Source organism: Euphorbia lathyris, chromosome 7, assembly GCF_963576675.1.
Source record: "Euphorbia lathyris chromosome 7, ddEupLath1.1, whole genome shotgun sequence".
Taxonomy (NCBI): Eukaryota; Viridiplantae; Streptophyta; class Magnoliopsida; order Malpighiales; family Euphorbiaceae; genus Euphorbia; species Euphorbia lathyris.
In genome coordinates this window covers 8,385,918-8,400,943 of record NC_088916.1, presented here as the reverse complement: position 1 = coordinate 8,400,943, position 15,026 = coordinate 8,385,918, and the positions used below count along the sequence as shown (strand labels likewise).

Sequence of the window (15,026 nt, the reverse complement as noted above, 5' to 3'; positions counted from 1 at the left end):
CAAAAATCATCAATTGAGGTCGCAACGAAATTCATTCGGTTGAACATTTTCAAACCTTCCTCCTTAAATTCATTTTAAACCAACACAGAGATTATTATAGTCTATATCAAATAATTATAGTTTCTGATTTTAGGATATGACGATGACTCAATTCATGATTTTTGCTTAGTTTAGAGATCTGATCGATGATTTTGATAGTTTAGGGTCCTAATTAGCTTTGAAACTTTAGTTTGGACACCCAAATGAATGAAATGCCTATAAATAAGTAGTGACAAAGCTTGGAACCTCACTCTTTCTCGGTAAGTCTCTCTCTTTTTCTCAGCAAGTCTCTTTCTCTGTCTCTTTCTATCTGTAAGTCTCTTTCTCTCTCTTTCTGTGCAGTTTCTTTGGCTTTCTTTTTTTGTTTTTTTTTTTTGGGACAAAACCTTTGTCTGTAGTTGTATACACGTATAATGAAGCTTAACCATGGCGGCCATGATTTTCTTCTACAATCTCATGTCTTGGCACAATATTTTTCTTATGTTTTCTGTAATTTTGGATGATATCAAACTGAATTTTTTTATTTTGTTTTGGTAATGAAGATTTTATGCCATCTGATCTTGAAGTTTAGATCAGACTGGTTCCAGCTAAAATTAACTGAGATCAAACACATGTTTATAAAACAAATTTTCTTTTTGTGGTAATGCCATCTGATCTTGAAGATTAGATCATAGTGGTTTCACACAAAACCAACTGAGATCATAGTGCTTTCACAGAAAAAGTGTAAGAACACGGTTTGAAGACTGATGCATGAACAAAGTTTGGTAAAAGCATAATCATCATAATCTTAGATTACTGCCAAATCAGTTTCCCTTTATTTTAATATTATTTTTAAATCATCTTATGCCCTAATTTTGTTTGTTTCCTATTTTTTTAGCTCTGACAGTAATAATTACTGTATCTTGTTCTCTTTCTCACACTCTCTCCTAATCAGTTGATAATTTTGCTTGAATTTCCATTAAAAAAATTAACACAGGAAATGGATCATCATCATCAATCATCAGGAAATGCAGGAGGTATGGATTTGAGCTTAAAAATAGGCCAACCATTTCAAACTGATGCTCAGCAACATGATAATCTTAATCATCTTCCCAATTTCAACTTCATTTCTCAACAGGTATATTTTTATTCATGAATTAATTGATTTTTCAATAAAACAGATAGTTTGTTATAAGAATTAATTACTACTGATATTTCCAGATTTCCTAATTAAATACTTCTCTCTGTTTAAAACAGCAATTGGCAACTGACAACAGAATGATAGAAGGAGGAGTTCAAGGCAGCATCAATGCCTTGGGGATGGTGAACATAGCAACACCAAATGCTATGAACTATGGGATGATTAATGAAGGAATAAATCTTGGTACCAAAATTGCATAAAACTAATTTCTATTTATTTTTCTGTCTTAATTAGCTTTTTTTTTTTTAAATTAGTATTTATTTGTTTTTAGTTTATTGGATAATTCAATTTAAAAGTTTCACTTAGGTTTTAAAAAAATAAAATTGTAGTTAAATATTATTATATTTTTTGTTTTATCAAATTCCAATTTTTAATTTATGATATTCAATATCTTGTTTTAAATTCTGAATTTTTATTAACTTTGGGATGATTAATGAAGGAATAAATCTTGGTATCAAAATTGCATATTTTCTATTTGCATTTCTGTCTTAATTACCTTTTTTTAAATAGTATTTATTTGTTTTTAGTTTATTGGATAATTCAATTTAAATCTTTCAGTTATGTTTAAAAAAAATATCACATTTTAGTTAAATATTATTAATAATTTTGTACTGTATTTTACAAAATCTCCATGCTCTTAAATTCATTTTTTTATAATTTTTTTTATCAAATTCCAATTTTTGAATTATGGTATTCAATATTTCTATTTTTAAAATTCTGAATATTTATTTTTTCAAACTATATAATTTTATAACATATTTATATTTTTCCAGGAATGAGTAACAATATAGGAAATGGTATGGCAAATATGAACTCAGTTGGATGGCCTTTAGAGCAAATGGAAAATCCTAGTAATTACTTCATTAATAATGGAAGTAACCATATGCATCTTCAGTATAACAGCACTACTCCTGCTGTTGGAATTCCAATTATGCTCAATCCTCAATATGCTAATAACTTCAATTATGGTAACTAATTAATTAACTAGTTGATTTCTCTAATAAAAATAAAGTGATTACACAATTAGTACTAATAAAAATTCATTAATGTAATATATGAAGGTGCTGAACACACAATTAGCAGTGGAATCTATGCATCGTCATCATCTTCTTCAAATTCTCGAAGAGAAGACTCAAGAAAACAACGTCCTGGGGTCTATTTTGATCCAAACAAGAGGTGCACAAATATCCACTGCAACGCTAATAATACTCCTATGTGGCGTAAAGGTCCCCTTGGCCCCAAGGTCTCTATCTCTCTCTCTTTTAGTGATATTTTGTTATATTATTTTGTTTCCTTTATGATAGTAGCGGAGAAAGAATCAAATATTCGCAATATCATTATTGACTTTTTCCCGGATTGAGTATGGCCATAGAAATTTTATGACCTAATCTGTCAATGTTATCAAATAAGTGACAAATTATGGCATTAGTACTATATATTTGGTTAGATTATTTTGTTCTATTTTGATGGTTCATGTCACACTAATGATTTCTCCTTATGATTTGCAGACATTGTGTAATGCTTGTGGAATTAAGTATAGAAAGGAAGCCGTGCGAAAAAGAACCAGAGAAGCAGAAAATTCTGAAAATAACTCCAATGTTGATCGTACATGGGCGAATTGAAGAAAACAAATTAATTTGTTTTATGTTTATTTAAATAATTTATAGTTTGATAATTTAGTTCTCGTATTAATTACATTTTGATTGGGATGTTGAATGGTGCCAAAACTATTTTACAATTCCTTCAATTTTAATGTTCTATATCTTTGGAGGCTTAGATGATGCCAACCTTGTTGGGATTTCTCGGTCTTCTTCCTTTATCCCCCATTTTTAATAAAAAAAAATGTTCTATCTCTTGCTTTATTTTTGGGTAATTCACACAAACACTCGAAAGTAGAATTTTTATTTCAGAAATGCTACACATGTGAATTATATACAAATTAACACAAAACCAAAACCAAAAAAAAAAAAATATATATATATATATATACATTAATAAAATGTCATTTTTCAGCATAAGTAAAACAATCACATATTTCTTCTGATGCAGACATCTTTTCATCAAATTCCAAGTCCAGGTTAGGGAAGTAGCAAGGTAACAAATTTCGTCAGGTATGTGGGGAAAGTGATTCAGAAGAGGAGGAAGACACACTTAAAGTTCCAGTATATCTTTTTCTTTAAGTGTATCTACCTGGGCGGATCTCTTAGGCGGATCTCCTTCGACGAATTCCTTTGATGGATCTCGTCGATGGATCTCCTTTGACGGATCTCCCTCGACGGATCTCATCCACGAATCTCTTCGACGAATCTCCTTCGACGGATCTCTTCGATGGATCTCTTCTACGGATCTCCTTTGACAGATCTCTTCGACGGATCTCTTCGACGGATCTCCTTTGATGGATCTCTCCGATGGATCTCCTTTGATGGATCTCGTCGGCGGATCTCCTTTGGAGGATCTCTTCGATGGATCTCTTCGACGGATCAACTCGACGGATCTCTTCGATGGATCTACTCAACGTATCTACTTCAGTGTATCTACTTCAGTGTATCTACTTCGACGTATCTCCTTTAAGCATCTACCTGGGCTGATCTACTTCGAAGTGTCTACGTTGATGTATCTCCTTCTGGTATCTACTTGGACGGATCTACTTCGAAGTGTCTATGTTGATGTATCTCCTTCAGGTATCTACTTGGGTGGATCTACTTCGATGTGCCTACGTTGATGTATCTCCTTCAGGTACATACTTAGACGGATCTACCTCGATGTGTCTACGTTGATGTATCTCCTTCAAGTATCTACTTGGGCGGATCTACTTCGATGTGTCTACGTTGATGTATCTCCTTCAGGTATCTAGTTCAGCGGACCTACTTCGACATATCTACATTGGCATATCTACTCATCGACGTATCTACTTCCAGTATCTACCTGAGTGGATCTACCTTGGCATATCTATTCATTGTATTTCTGTCGATGTATATCTACTTCGACGGATCTACCTATTGTATCTACTTCGACCCAGATTGGCGGATCTCACTCTACATTGAATCATGGCAGATCATATTCAGATGTGGGCAATACGAACAACATGTGCACCTAATGACGTATACCGGATGAATAACTGAGGCGGGTCCTAGAGATTACTTCCTTTACAAGGAGTGAACTTTCCTTCCTTGTTTAAGGAAGGATAGTTGCAAGCTTTCCTTCCTTAAACAAGGAAGGATATACATTCTGCCTATTTAAGTTTTCTTTCCTTCACAAGGAAGAATATACACTTACCTATTTTACCCTTTATTTTCTTTCTTTAGTTGTAACCCTAGTAGAGGTAATTATGTCTTTAGTTTTCTTTAGGGGAGTATTTAAACCCCATCTTTGTAAGGATATGCAACTTTTTATCAATCAAAATATATCTTCTCTTTGAGAGTGTTTTTAGGGTTCATCCCTCTTAACAATGTGGATTTCTAATTCCTTCAAGTTTAGCTTGTAAATCTGGGGGTTTCACGGCTCCTTCAAGTTTAGCTTGAGAATATCTTTGGTAGTTTACGATTGAAAACTATCGCCCGTTACCCGATCTGTATCACCTTCCATATCCTAATCCAAGCTAGCTACACACAAAGATTCCATAAAAAAACATACGAAAAAAATCAAATTTGATTGAAACTTCGATCTCTATGATACGAAAACAATCTCGATTCTTCGGTCTCATTCGACTTCAAATACCAATATTAGAAAAAGTCCAGTCCAAAAAACTTGAAAACATAAAGACAACAAAAAGTAGAAAAAAGTGTAGTTGTATTGATAATAGAGGCAACATGACTGAAGAAACACAAATTTATCAAATATACCATCAAATTATTTTGAAATCATCAAGAGTAATGTTACTTTAATTTACAAATAAGTTCAACAACATTCAAACAGTCTCCAGTTCGAAATTCTAACAAATTCAATCAAAATGAAAGAAATTGTGAGAAAGTAAAAGAAATCTACCATAACTCATTTAAAAAACTATGAATATTTTTAACAAATGTTAAGTAAAATATAAAATGAAAATCAAATGGAGATATTGCAATTTTGCATCAATTTCAACGAATTTTTCATTTTTAGAAACCCAAAAAAATGGATAAAATCAATAGCAATTACATAAAATCTACTAAAATTAATATCAACGTGAAGGAAAAGTAAAATTAGTTTTTTCTTCTAAACTACTTGAAAAAACAATAGTTCCATATGAGTATTATTGTCCTAAAATGTGAACATCAACAAATGCACTATGTTTGACAAGTAACAAATTAAGTAAGTAAATTATCGTATCCGAATGGATTCAACAAGTAGGATTATCGATTTTTCAAGGCTTAATACATCATTTGTCCCTTAAACTTATCCAAAAAGCATGATTAGCCTCTGAACTCTCAAACTGTGTTGATAACCCTATGTGTCGGAGATTAATATAAGATATATGATTGGGCCTTAACTATAAGCTCGAGCTTTTAGTTCAATCGGTTCCATGACATGGTATCAGAGTCACTATGACCAAACGGTCAAGGGTTCGAGTCCCGACAATCTCATTAATTTGTGGAATTAATAAAACACATGGCGGGATGGGCCTGTGTTGTGCACGCTGCAAGCCCAATGGGCATTTGCGTGTGTGTTAACTAGATACTTTATGCAAGTTGAGGGTTATTCACTTACAAATACATACATAAGATTAAGCATCAAGATCCAATATTTCTTCTACTAAAACCACCTAGGTTAAGTCTTGTGTGTTCCCAAGATCCATTAAACACTTAAACAAGTCTCTTTGCATAGCTTTATGATTAAGTAGTAAGGACAAAGAAGCAGATTTGTAGAAATTGTCAGAGATTACTATAAGATCTACGATTGGACCTTAACTATCAGCTCGATGAGGCATTTGCGTGTGGACATGTGTCTGAGATTAATATAAAATCTATGATTGAGCCTTAACTATCAGATCAGACTTTTAGTTCAATCGGTTTCATGACATGTTACCAGAGCCTCTTAGACCAAATGGGCGATGGTTCGAGTCCTGACAACCTCGTTAATTTATAGAATTAAAAACACATGATGTGATGGGCTTGTGTTGTACAAATTTTTATGTTTTTGAGGACGATTTTTTCCATCCCTAAAACTCCTTTTTTTTTTTTTGTAGTGAAAAGGACTCCTCTTCCATAGTCAAGGTATAAATTCCTACTATAGAGAAAGAATCCATATAAAACTAGAAAGAAAAATAAATGAAGAGAAGAATATGAATATACCCCTACCTTTAATTGCAACTTTTAGGAAATTTAAAAACAAAATTTTCGTTTATATGATAGTAAAAAATAAAATTTTGAATAGTTAAAGTATCATATACATTTGAATGATATATATACTTAATTTATTAAATTTTCTTCAATCATATATAATTTTTATTAATTAATTTTTCTGCCATCTGACCATGAAGATAATATCAAATGGTTTCACATAAAACTAACTCAGATAATTAGGATAATTTGTAATGAATGTGCCAGATTTTAATACATCATGCATGAACACCAAACAAACTCCTTTTCTTTTTGCTAAATCATAATCATTATTATTTTTTGTCCTAATCCCAATCTAAGATTACCAAATGTAAAAGAATTAGGGGCTGCTGCAGAATACAGCTCATTTTATAAAAATTCCCTTAGAGTACTCTATCATATTATTATTGTGCTTTTTCCACTAAAAATAACTATTCTATACCAAAACCCCCTAGACCTAAAAATTAAAGCAAAACAAAAGAAAGTAAAGTCAAATTCAAGGAATTGTAAAATAATTTTATCTTACCAGAAATTAATTAAACGAAATTATAACAAATTGATTAATTTTTTACAATTCGAGTTCTCTTCTGCTTCTCTAACTCTTTTTCGCCCGGCTTCCTTTATATACTTAATTCCATAAGCATTATACCATGTCTGCACATCAAAGGTAAAAAAAAACGTCATGATGAAAATGAGCAGTTTAATTATAACATTTCACCGTGAATTTATACTAACTTAGTTAGTTACTTTACACATATATGAACACATTGATACTTTATCCACCGGTTTGGAATAACTAATGTTTGGTTTAAAATTGTCCGCAAAGTACTTGTTCCTTAATTATAATATCCAATATTTTAAAAACCGGATGACCAACCAGTTGGACCGCTAATCGACCATGAGTAAGATCCAATGTTTTTGAATATTTTTTTAAAAACAAGGAAAAACTAAAACCTAAGAACTAATCTAATGATATAAAATAAAAAATTAAATCCAAAATTATAAATAGGAATACTTTTTTGTTAATTAATTTCAACTTTAATATTTTTGCTGTGTTAAATCCTAAATTATGAATGATTTGTGTTAATCAACTTCAACTTTAATATTTACATTGTGTTAAACTAAGTTTTGTGAATCCTTTATGTAGAATAATGACTTAAACATGTATTGTAAATTGTAAATGATATCCTATGTATAATATGTAAAGCTAACATACATATTTAGTGAGAAAATGTTTATATTTGATTGAAGTTGATATATATCAAGCTAATCAAGATAAAATACATGGGGTAAAGAATTCCTAAACGGATGAAATTAATTTAAGAATAAAATGGAAATTAAAAGACTTAGTTTTATAATGTGGAACAAATAGACTTAGTTTTGTAAGCACGTGTGTACAGGGACAGAGCCAAGAGGGGTGGGGAAGGTCGGACGACCTTCCGGCCCGCCGAAAATGTTAGAAATCTTAGATTTCATCATAATATTAGACAAACATAATTGCCCAGATGTTTGAATAAGATGATTTTCACAAACACTTAATAACAGTCAGAAGAGCGTACCTTGATCCATGATAATTATAATCGAGTTCTTCTGGAATCACGAGAATTGTGTTTCTCTCACTTAACCCTTTAGACTTTATAGATTTTCTAGATGGAGAGAAAACGACTTTTAGATAAGTTAGAGAGAGGACCAATTCTGATTATGTTCTATAAATATACCTTCCATCAAGGTATCTCTTCATCCATAAGGTACCTTTTCATTAATGAACCAATAGGATTCAACGTACCCTTTGGTTAATCAAACATGATGATTGATCGTACCCTTACGTGAACTGACCAATAGCATTTATTGTTTTATTTTATCAAACTACATAAGTATATAATATACTAGGACCATATTCTAACTTGATATAAATTATGGAAAATCCAATATTCTCCCACTTGGTCCGTGTGAAATTATATATATACAGTTTAATAACAAACATAAGGCGCGCATTAAAAAATAAACCCATTACCATACTGGTCAAACATAAAGTCATTGTTAAGCAATAAGACTAATAAGGATCATAGCGGTTGTATGCCAGTTCATCGACATAGTCCCTTCCATGTATCACAATATAAATCTTATACTCAAAATGAATTATAATAAGTTTTTTCATGATGGTCCAACAATAATGTCTTTGTTAGAGACTATATCCTGTTTAATGCCCATTATGCATTCATGTATATATACTATTTATAAGAAACAGGATATAAAAATTTATATCAGAAACAATATGTAAATGAGCTCAGAGTGTCAAATACATTATATCATAAAATATAATTATAACATCATCATTAATGATATTTGATAATCCCCATTCTTTCAACATGTTCACTAAACACCTTAGGGGATAATCCTTTTGTCAACGGATCCGCAACCATAACATTTGTGCTAATGTGTTCTATTGACACTCTTTGTTTCTGAACTTCTTCTTTAACAACAAGGTATTTAATTTCCATATGTTTAGCACCTTGCGAATACTTGTCGTTTTTAGAAAAGAAGACTGCTGCAGAATTATCACAGTAAATTTTCAGCGGCTTGGCAATACTGTCGACAATTTCAAGTCCTAAAATAAAGTTCCGCAACCATAATCCTTGAATTGTGGCCTGAAAACATGCCACGAACTCAGCTTCCATAGTGGATGTAGCAATTATTGATTCTTTTGCACTCTTCCATGAAATTGCTCCTCCAGCTAATTGGAACAAATAACCAAATGTGCATTTTCTAGTATCCACACATCCTCCATAATCTGAATCTGAATATCCAATCACTTTAAGATGATCAGATCTTTTATAAGTGAGCATATGATCTTTTGTTCCTTGAAGATATCGCAACACTTTCTTTGCAGCTTTCCAATGATCTAATCCTGGGTTACTTTGATACCTGCCCAACATTCCAATAGCAAAACTGATGTCTGGCCTGGTACAAGTCTGTGCATACATCAAACTCCCAACAATAGATGCATAAGGAATATTTTCCATTTGACTACGTTCCAATTCATTCTTTGGACATTGATCGAGACTAAATTTATCTCCTTTCTGAATTGGAACAACACTTGCAGAGCATTTTTCCATCTTGAATCTCTCTAGAATCCTTTTAATATATGCTTTCTGAGACAATCCCAATAATCCTTGTGATCTGTCACGAAATATTTCTATTCCAATCACATAGGATGCCTCACCCATATCTTTCATTTCAAAGCATTTAGAGAGAAATTCTTTGGTTTGACGTAATAAACCAAGATCATTAGTTGCAAGCAAGATATCATCAACATACAGAACTAGAATTATAAGCTTACTCCCACTGATCTTTAGATATATACATCGATCAACAATGTTTTCCTTAAATCCAAAAGATGTGATGGTATCATTGAACTTAAGATACCATTGTCGGGAAGCTTGTTTTAGCCCATATATTGAATTTTTCAGTTTACACACCATATTTTTCTTTCCTTGAACCACAAATCCTTCTGGTTGAACCATATAAACATCCTCATCTAAATTCCCATTTAAAAAAGCGGTTTTCACATCCATTTGGTGGAGCTCTAAATCATAATGCGCTACCAATGCCATAATAATTCTAAAAGAGTCTTTTCTAGAAATAGGTGAAAAAGTTTCTTTAAAATCAATACCCTCTTTTTGAGTAAAACCCTTGGCAACAAGTCTAGCCTTGTAACGTTCGATATTGCCTTTCGAGTCACGTTTAGTCTTAAAGACCCACCTACACCCAACTCGTTTACAACCTTTTGGCAATTCAACAAGGTGCCAAACTTTGTTGTGGTCCATTGATTTCATCTCTTCGTTCATGGCATCTAACCACTTAGTAGAATTATTACTTTTTATAGCTTGTGAAAATGAAACTGGATCATTGTCGATTCCTTCATCAAATTCTGTCTCTTGCAGATAAACCACATAATCATCAGAAATAGCAGATCTCTTTTCCCTTACAGATCTCCTTAATGTAGTTTCTTGTGCTTCACTTATGATAGGTTCATTCATGGAAACTTCATTTAGTGGAGTTGGATCATTAATTTGTTGTTCTTGTAATTCATTAACATGATCAACATGTATAGGAACAACAACTTGAGAGGAAGCTACAGGCAAGGGAACTTGCACTCTAACTTCTTGAATTTCCACATTTCGTGGTTCCAAAATCCCACTGACTTCATCATTCTCAATGAACCTAGCATTTCCAGTTTCAACAATTCTTGTACTATGGTTAGGACAATAGAATATATACCCTTTAGATTTTTCTGGATAACCAATGAAAAAACCACTGATTGTTCTTGAATCCAGTTTCTTTTCTTGTGGATTATAAATTCTTACTTCCGCTGGGCAACCCCAAACATGCAGGTGCCTTAAACTGGGTTTCCTTCCTGTCCACAGTTCAAAAGGAGTCTTTGGAACTGCCTTACTAGGAACCCTATTTAATAAATACACAGCGGTTTTTAAAACATGCATCCACAATGATTTGGGTAAAGATGAATTGCTTAACATACTTCTAACCATATCCATTAATGTACGATTACGCCTTTCTGCAACACCGTTTTGTTGCGGTGTTCCTGGCATTGTGTATTGAGCACAAATACCACGAATTTCTAGGAATTTAGCAAATGGACCAGGGTGCTGTCCATTTTCATCATACCTTCCATAATATTCACCACCTCTATCAGATCTGACAATTTTCACCTTTTTATCTAGTTGCCTTTCAACCTCATTGATAAACACCTCAAGGATATCTACTGATTGAGATTTTTCATGCAATAAATAGACATATCCATAACGTGAAAAATAATCAATAAAAGTGATGAAATATCGTTCCCCACCAAAAGATGGAACATCAAAAGGCCCACAAATATCAGTGTGTATAATTTCAAGGAGCTGTGAACTTCTTATGGCTGCTTTCTTAATTGTGTGTTTTGTGTGTTTTCCCTTAATACAATCCACACATATTCCAAGATCAGTAAAATCCAAATCAGGTAGGATTTGATTCTTTATTAATGCCTCCATTCTTGCTTTGGATATATGACCCAAACGTTTATGCCACAAGTTAGCAGACGATTCATTACTTAAACCACGTTTAGTTCCAAAGTTTTGATGCAAGGTTAACAAAGTTTCGGCAAAATTAGAATCAAGATTTAATTTGTATAAGCCATCATAAAGAATACCAGAACCAATAAAGAGATTTTGATTGAACAAACTAAAACAACTATTCCCAAATTTAAAATGTATACCCAGAATTATCAAGTTTGGACAAAGAAATCAAATTACGAGAAATAGAAGGAACATAAAAGGTCTGAAAAAGATCTAAATGATGTCCAGTGTCTAAAATCAAACGGTAAGTGCCAATGGCTTCAACTGGAACTTTGACCCGATTTCCCATAAAGATGAACTTTTCATTTAGGCTTATGGTCTGGGTTGAAAGGAATCCCTGCATCGTATTTGAAACATGAGTGGTACAACCAGAATCAATCCACCAAGTATTATAAGGAACTTCAGCTAAATTTGATTCGAAACATACTAAAGCCTTAAGCTTACCTTTCTTTTCGAACCATGCCTTACGTTTCAGGCAGTCTTTCTGATAGTGTCCATGTTTTTTACAAAAATGACACACATCCTTGTTTGATTCCTTTTTGTGGATTTGGGCTGATGACCGATTCATTTTTGATAGTCCTTTCTTGCCCTTTCCATACTTCTTTCCTGGTTTCTTTCCAACTCCTTTATTACCCATGAGTTTAATTGAATGAATTCCTGGTTTCTTAAGCCTTGCCTCCTCTTGAATGAGCATACTTTGTAATTCATGCACATTCCATTTGTCCTTTAGAGTATTGTAGTTCATATGAAATGGACCATACTCAGAAGGTAAGGAATTAAGAATAAACGTTACTAGGAAATTTTCATTCACTTCCATTCCCATAGACTTCAGTCTTGCAGCAATATTAGACATTTCAATAATATGCTGGTGCATGGTACGAGAACCATCAAACTTAATAGTGGTTAAAGTACCCATTAGTGTCCCAGCAAGAGACTTATCAGCAGACTCAGACTGGGAACATTCTTCCACAAATATCATAAATTCCCTTGCACTTTCGGTTTTATTTATTGTGGACTTGATGTTGTTTGCTACTGTCATTCGCATAAACATTAAGCTTAGTCTGTTAGATTTTTCCCATGCTTTATAGGCAGATCTCTGTTCGGCACTACTAGTAGTAGTAAGTGCATTAGGTGCATCAATTAAGAGTGCCAAATCAAGATCTAAAACACCAAGGTGAAACTGGATTTGTTCACACCATTCAGAGAAATTAAGCCCATTGAATTTAATTACAGACGTTGCTTACGAATGAAGAGAGACAGGAACAGATGTTGCAAATATATAACTCATCCATTAATGTCTTGAGTAAAATTTAGTTTCAGTAATAAAGATTCAGAATTTTATATCATCATCAAATGTACATTGAAATTCACCTTTGGGTAAAACAACAATATACAACAATGAAACAAAACATAATTGATGCTTCATTAATTTAATTACACATAATTTGTAATTAATATACTCCAATTAGACATATTTGCTATCTTTGGATATACTAAACATGTCTACTCAAATATATATTAATTAACCATGTAATGTTTATAAATTATAAAATAACTAATCAGCCTTTGGGCGATCCATAATATTTTATAACAATGAACGTCAATATACTCATGATAAAATATTTTGATTTATCATAATATCATCTCACTTATAAGCATCATCGTATACATGAGTAATTAAAATTATTTTAACATGATATCTATGAAATCTTTCTAATTTGGCCATTTTGATGACTAACAAATTACACATAATATAGATATCAAATAAAAATAATAATATACAATTTGTATAAGACTTTAATATTTTAATCACTTTGGTGATTAAATTCGTTACTGAATTTTAAATTATATATATAATCCACTTCATATATACATCATGTATATAGATATTGTAATATACACAAAACAAATATGGACAGTAAGCATAAAAGTAGAATAAAAACTGATTTAATCCATAAGGCTTTGCAAAACTAGAAAATATAATTGCCCTTCACAAACCGATTTGCCCACTAAACATTAATTCATAATTAAGGTAGTCATTAACATTTGAATAGAATAAAACATAATGGAAAACAAACAGAGATAAGAAAATCTGATTAATGGGTTTCCCAAAACAATCAGAGATAAAAGAAATCAAATTAATGGTTTCATCTTTCTTTTAATAACAAGTAATCAAAATCTCGCATAACATCATAAACTTTCATAATCAATATTCATGATTCAACAAATCAAAACAATTACAGGAAATAGATTTTGGTTAAAGCATATGATACAACCATTTAAAACAAAATTGGTTTCTGTAATAAGAAACCATGATTAAAACAGAACATCTCCATTCTTATAAAAGGAAAAAAAATGTTAATCAGATTATTTGTAGAACAGAGTTCATAAAAAAAGATTTAACTATTAAAGCAGCGGATAAACATATTAAACATAATTGGAAAATCATCCATTCAAAACCAGGCTCTGATACCACATGTTAGAAATCTTAGATTTCATCATAATATTAGACAAACATAATTGCCCAGATGTTTGAATAAGATGATTTTCACAAACACTTAATAACAGTCAGAAGAGCGTACCTTGATCCATGATAATTATAATCGAGTTCTTCTGGAATCACGAGAATTGTGTTTCTCTCACTTAACCCTTTAGACTTTACAGATTTTCTAGATGGAGAGAAAACGACTTTTAGATAAGTTAGAGAGAGGACCAATTCTGATTATGTTCTATAAATATACCTTCCATCAAGGTATCTCTTCATCCATAAGGTACCTTTTCATTAATGAACCAATAGGATTCAACGTACCCTTTGGTTAATCAAACATGATGATTGATCGTACCCTTACGTGAACTGACCAATAGCATTTATTGTTTTATTTTATCAAACTACATAAGTATATAATATACTAGGACCATATTCTAACTTGATATAAATTATGGAAAATCCAACAGAAAACCCCCAGATAGGGGGTTTCCTCCCTGGCTCCACTAAGGACCGCCATGGATGGAGTCCCTCCAGCCATGGCGGTTGCAGTTGTAGAAGACCCATCTTCTGCAACGCTTATATTTTTTTAATTTAGTGCTGCACAAAATGACGTCGTTTTATGAAGTACTAGGTTAAAAAAATAAGGGGATAGAAAGGGCGAAAATGCCCTTTCCATCTAGCAGAAATGTTAGAGGCATTTTTGTGAATGTCCCAATTCTTTTTCTAGCCTTCTCTTTCTTTCTTTTTGAAATAGTGATTCGACTAAGAGAAAGAGAATGCGAGAAAAGGAAAAAATTTCCAAAAACTCCATACTCACCCAATTTTTTTCTTTTCCACCCAAAGTTTTCCATTTTAGTTTGCTTTATTTATGTTATTTCTAGGTTTTG

General features: G+C 32.2%; 1 protein-coding gene across 1 annotated transcript; it reads left to right on the top strand.

The window, feature by feature from the left end:
- The first annotated feature begins 309 nt into the window (after positions 1-309).
- LOC136201490 (uncharacterized) lies at positions 310-3,032 on the top strand. The gene is made up of 6 exons (XM_065992165.1): positions 310-351; positions 1,016-1,156; positions 1,276-1,402; positions 1,993-2,187; positions 2,281-2,462; positions 2,728-3,032. The coding sequence occupies exons 2-6, from the start codon at positions 1,019-1,021 to the stop codon at positions 2,839-2,841; spliced, it is 756 nt and encodes a 251-aa protein (XP_065848237.1). The 5' UTR covers positions 310-351; positions 1,016-1,018; the 3' UTR covers positions 2,842-3,032.
- The last annotated feature ends 11,994 nt before the right edge of the window (positions 3,033-15,026 follow it).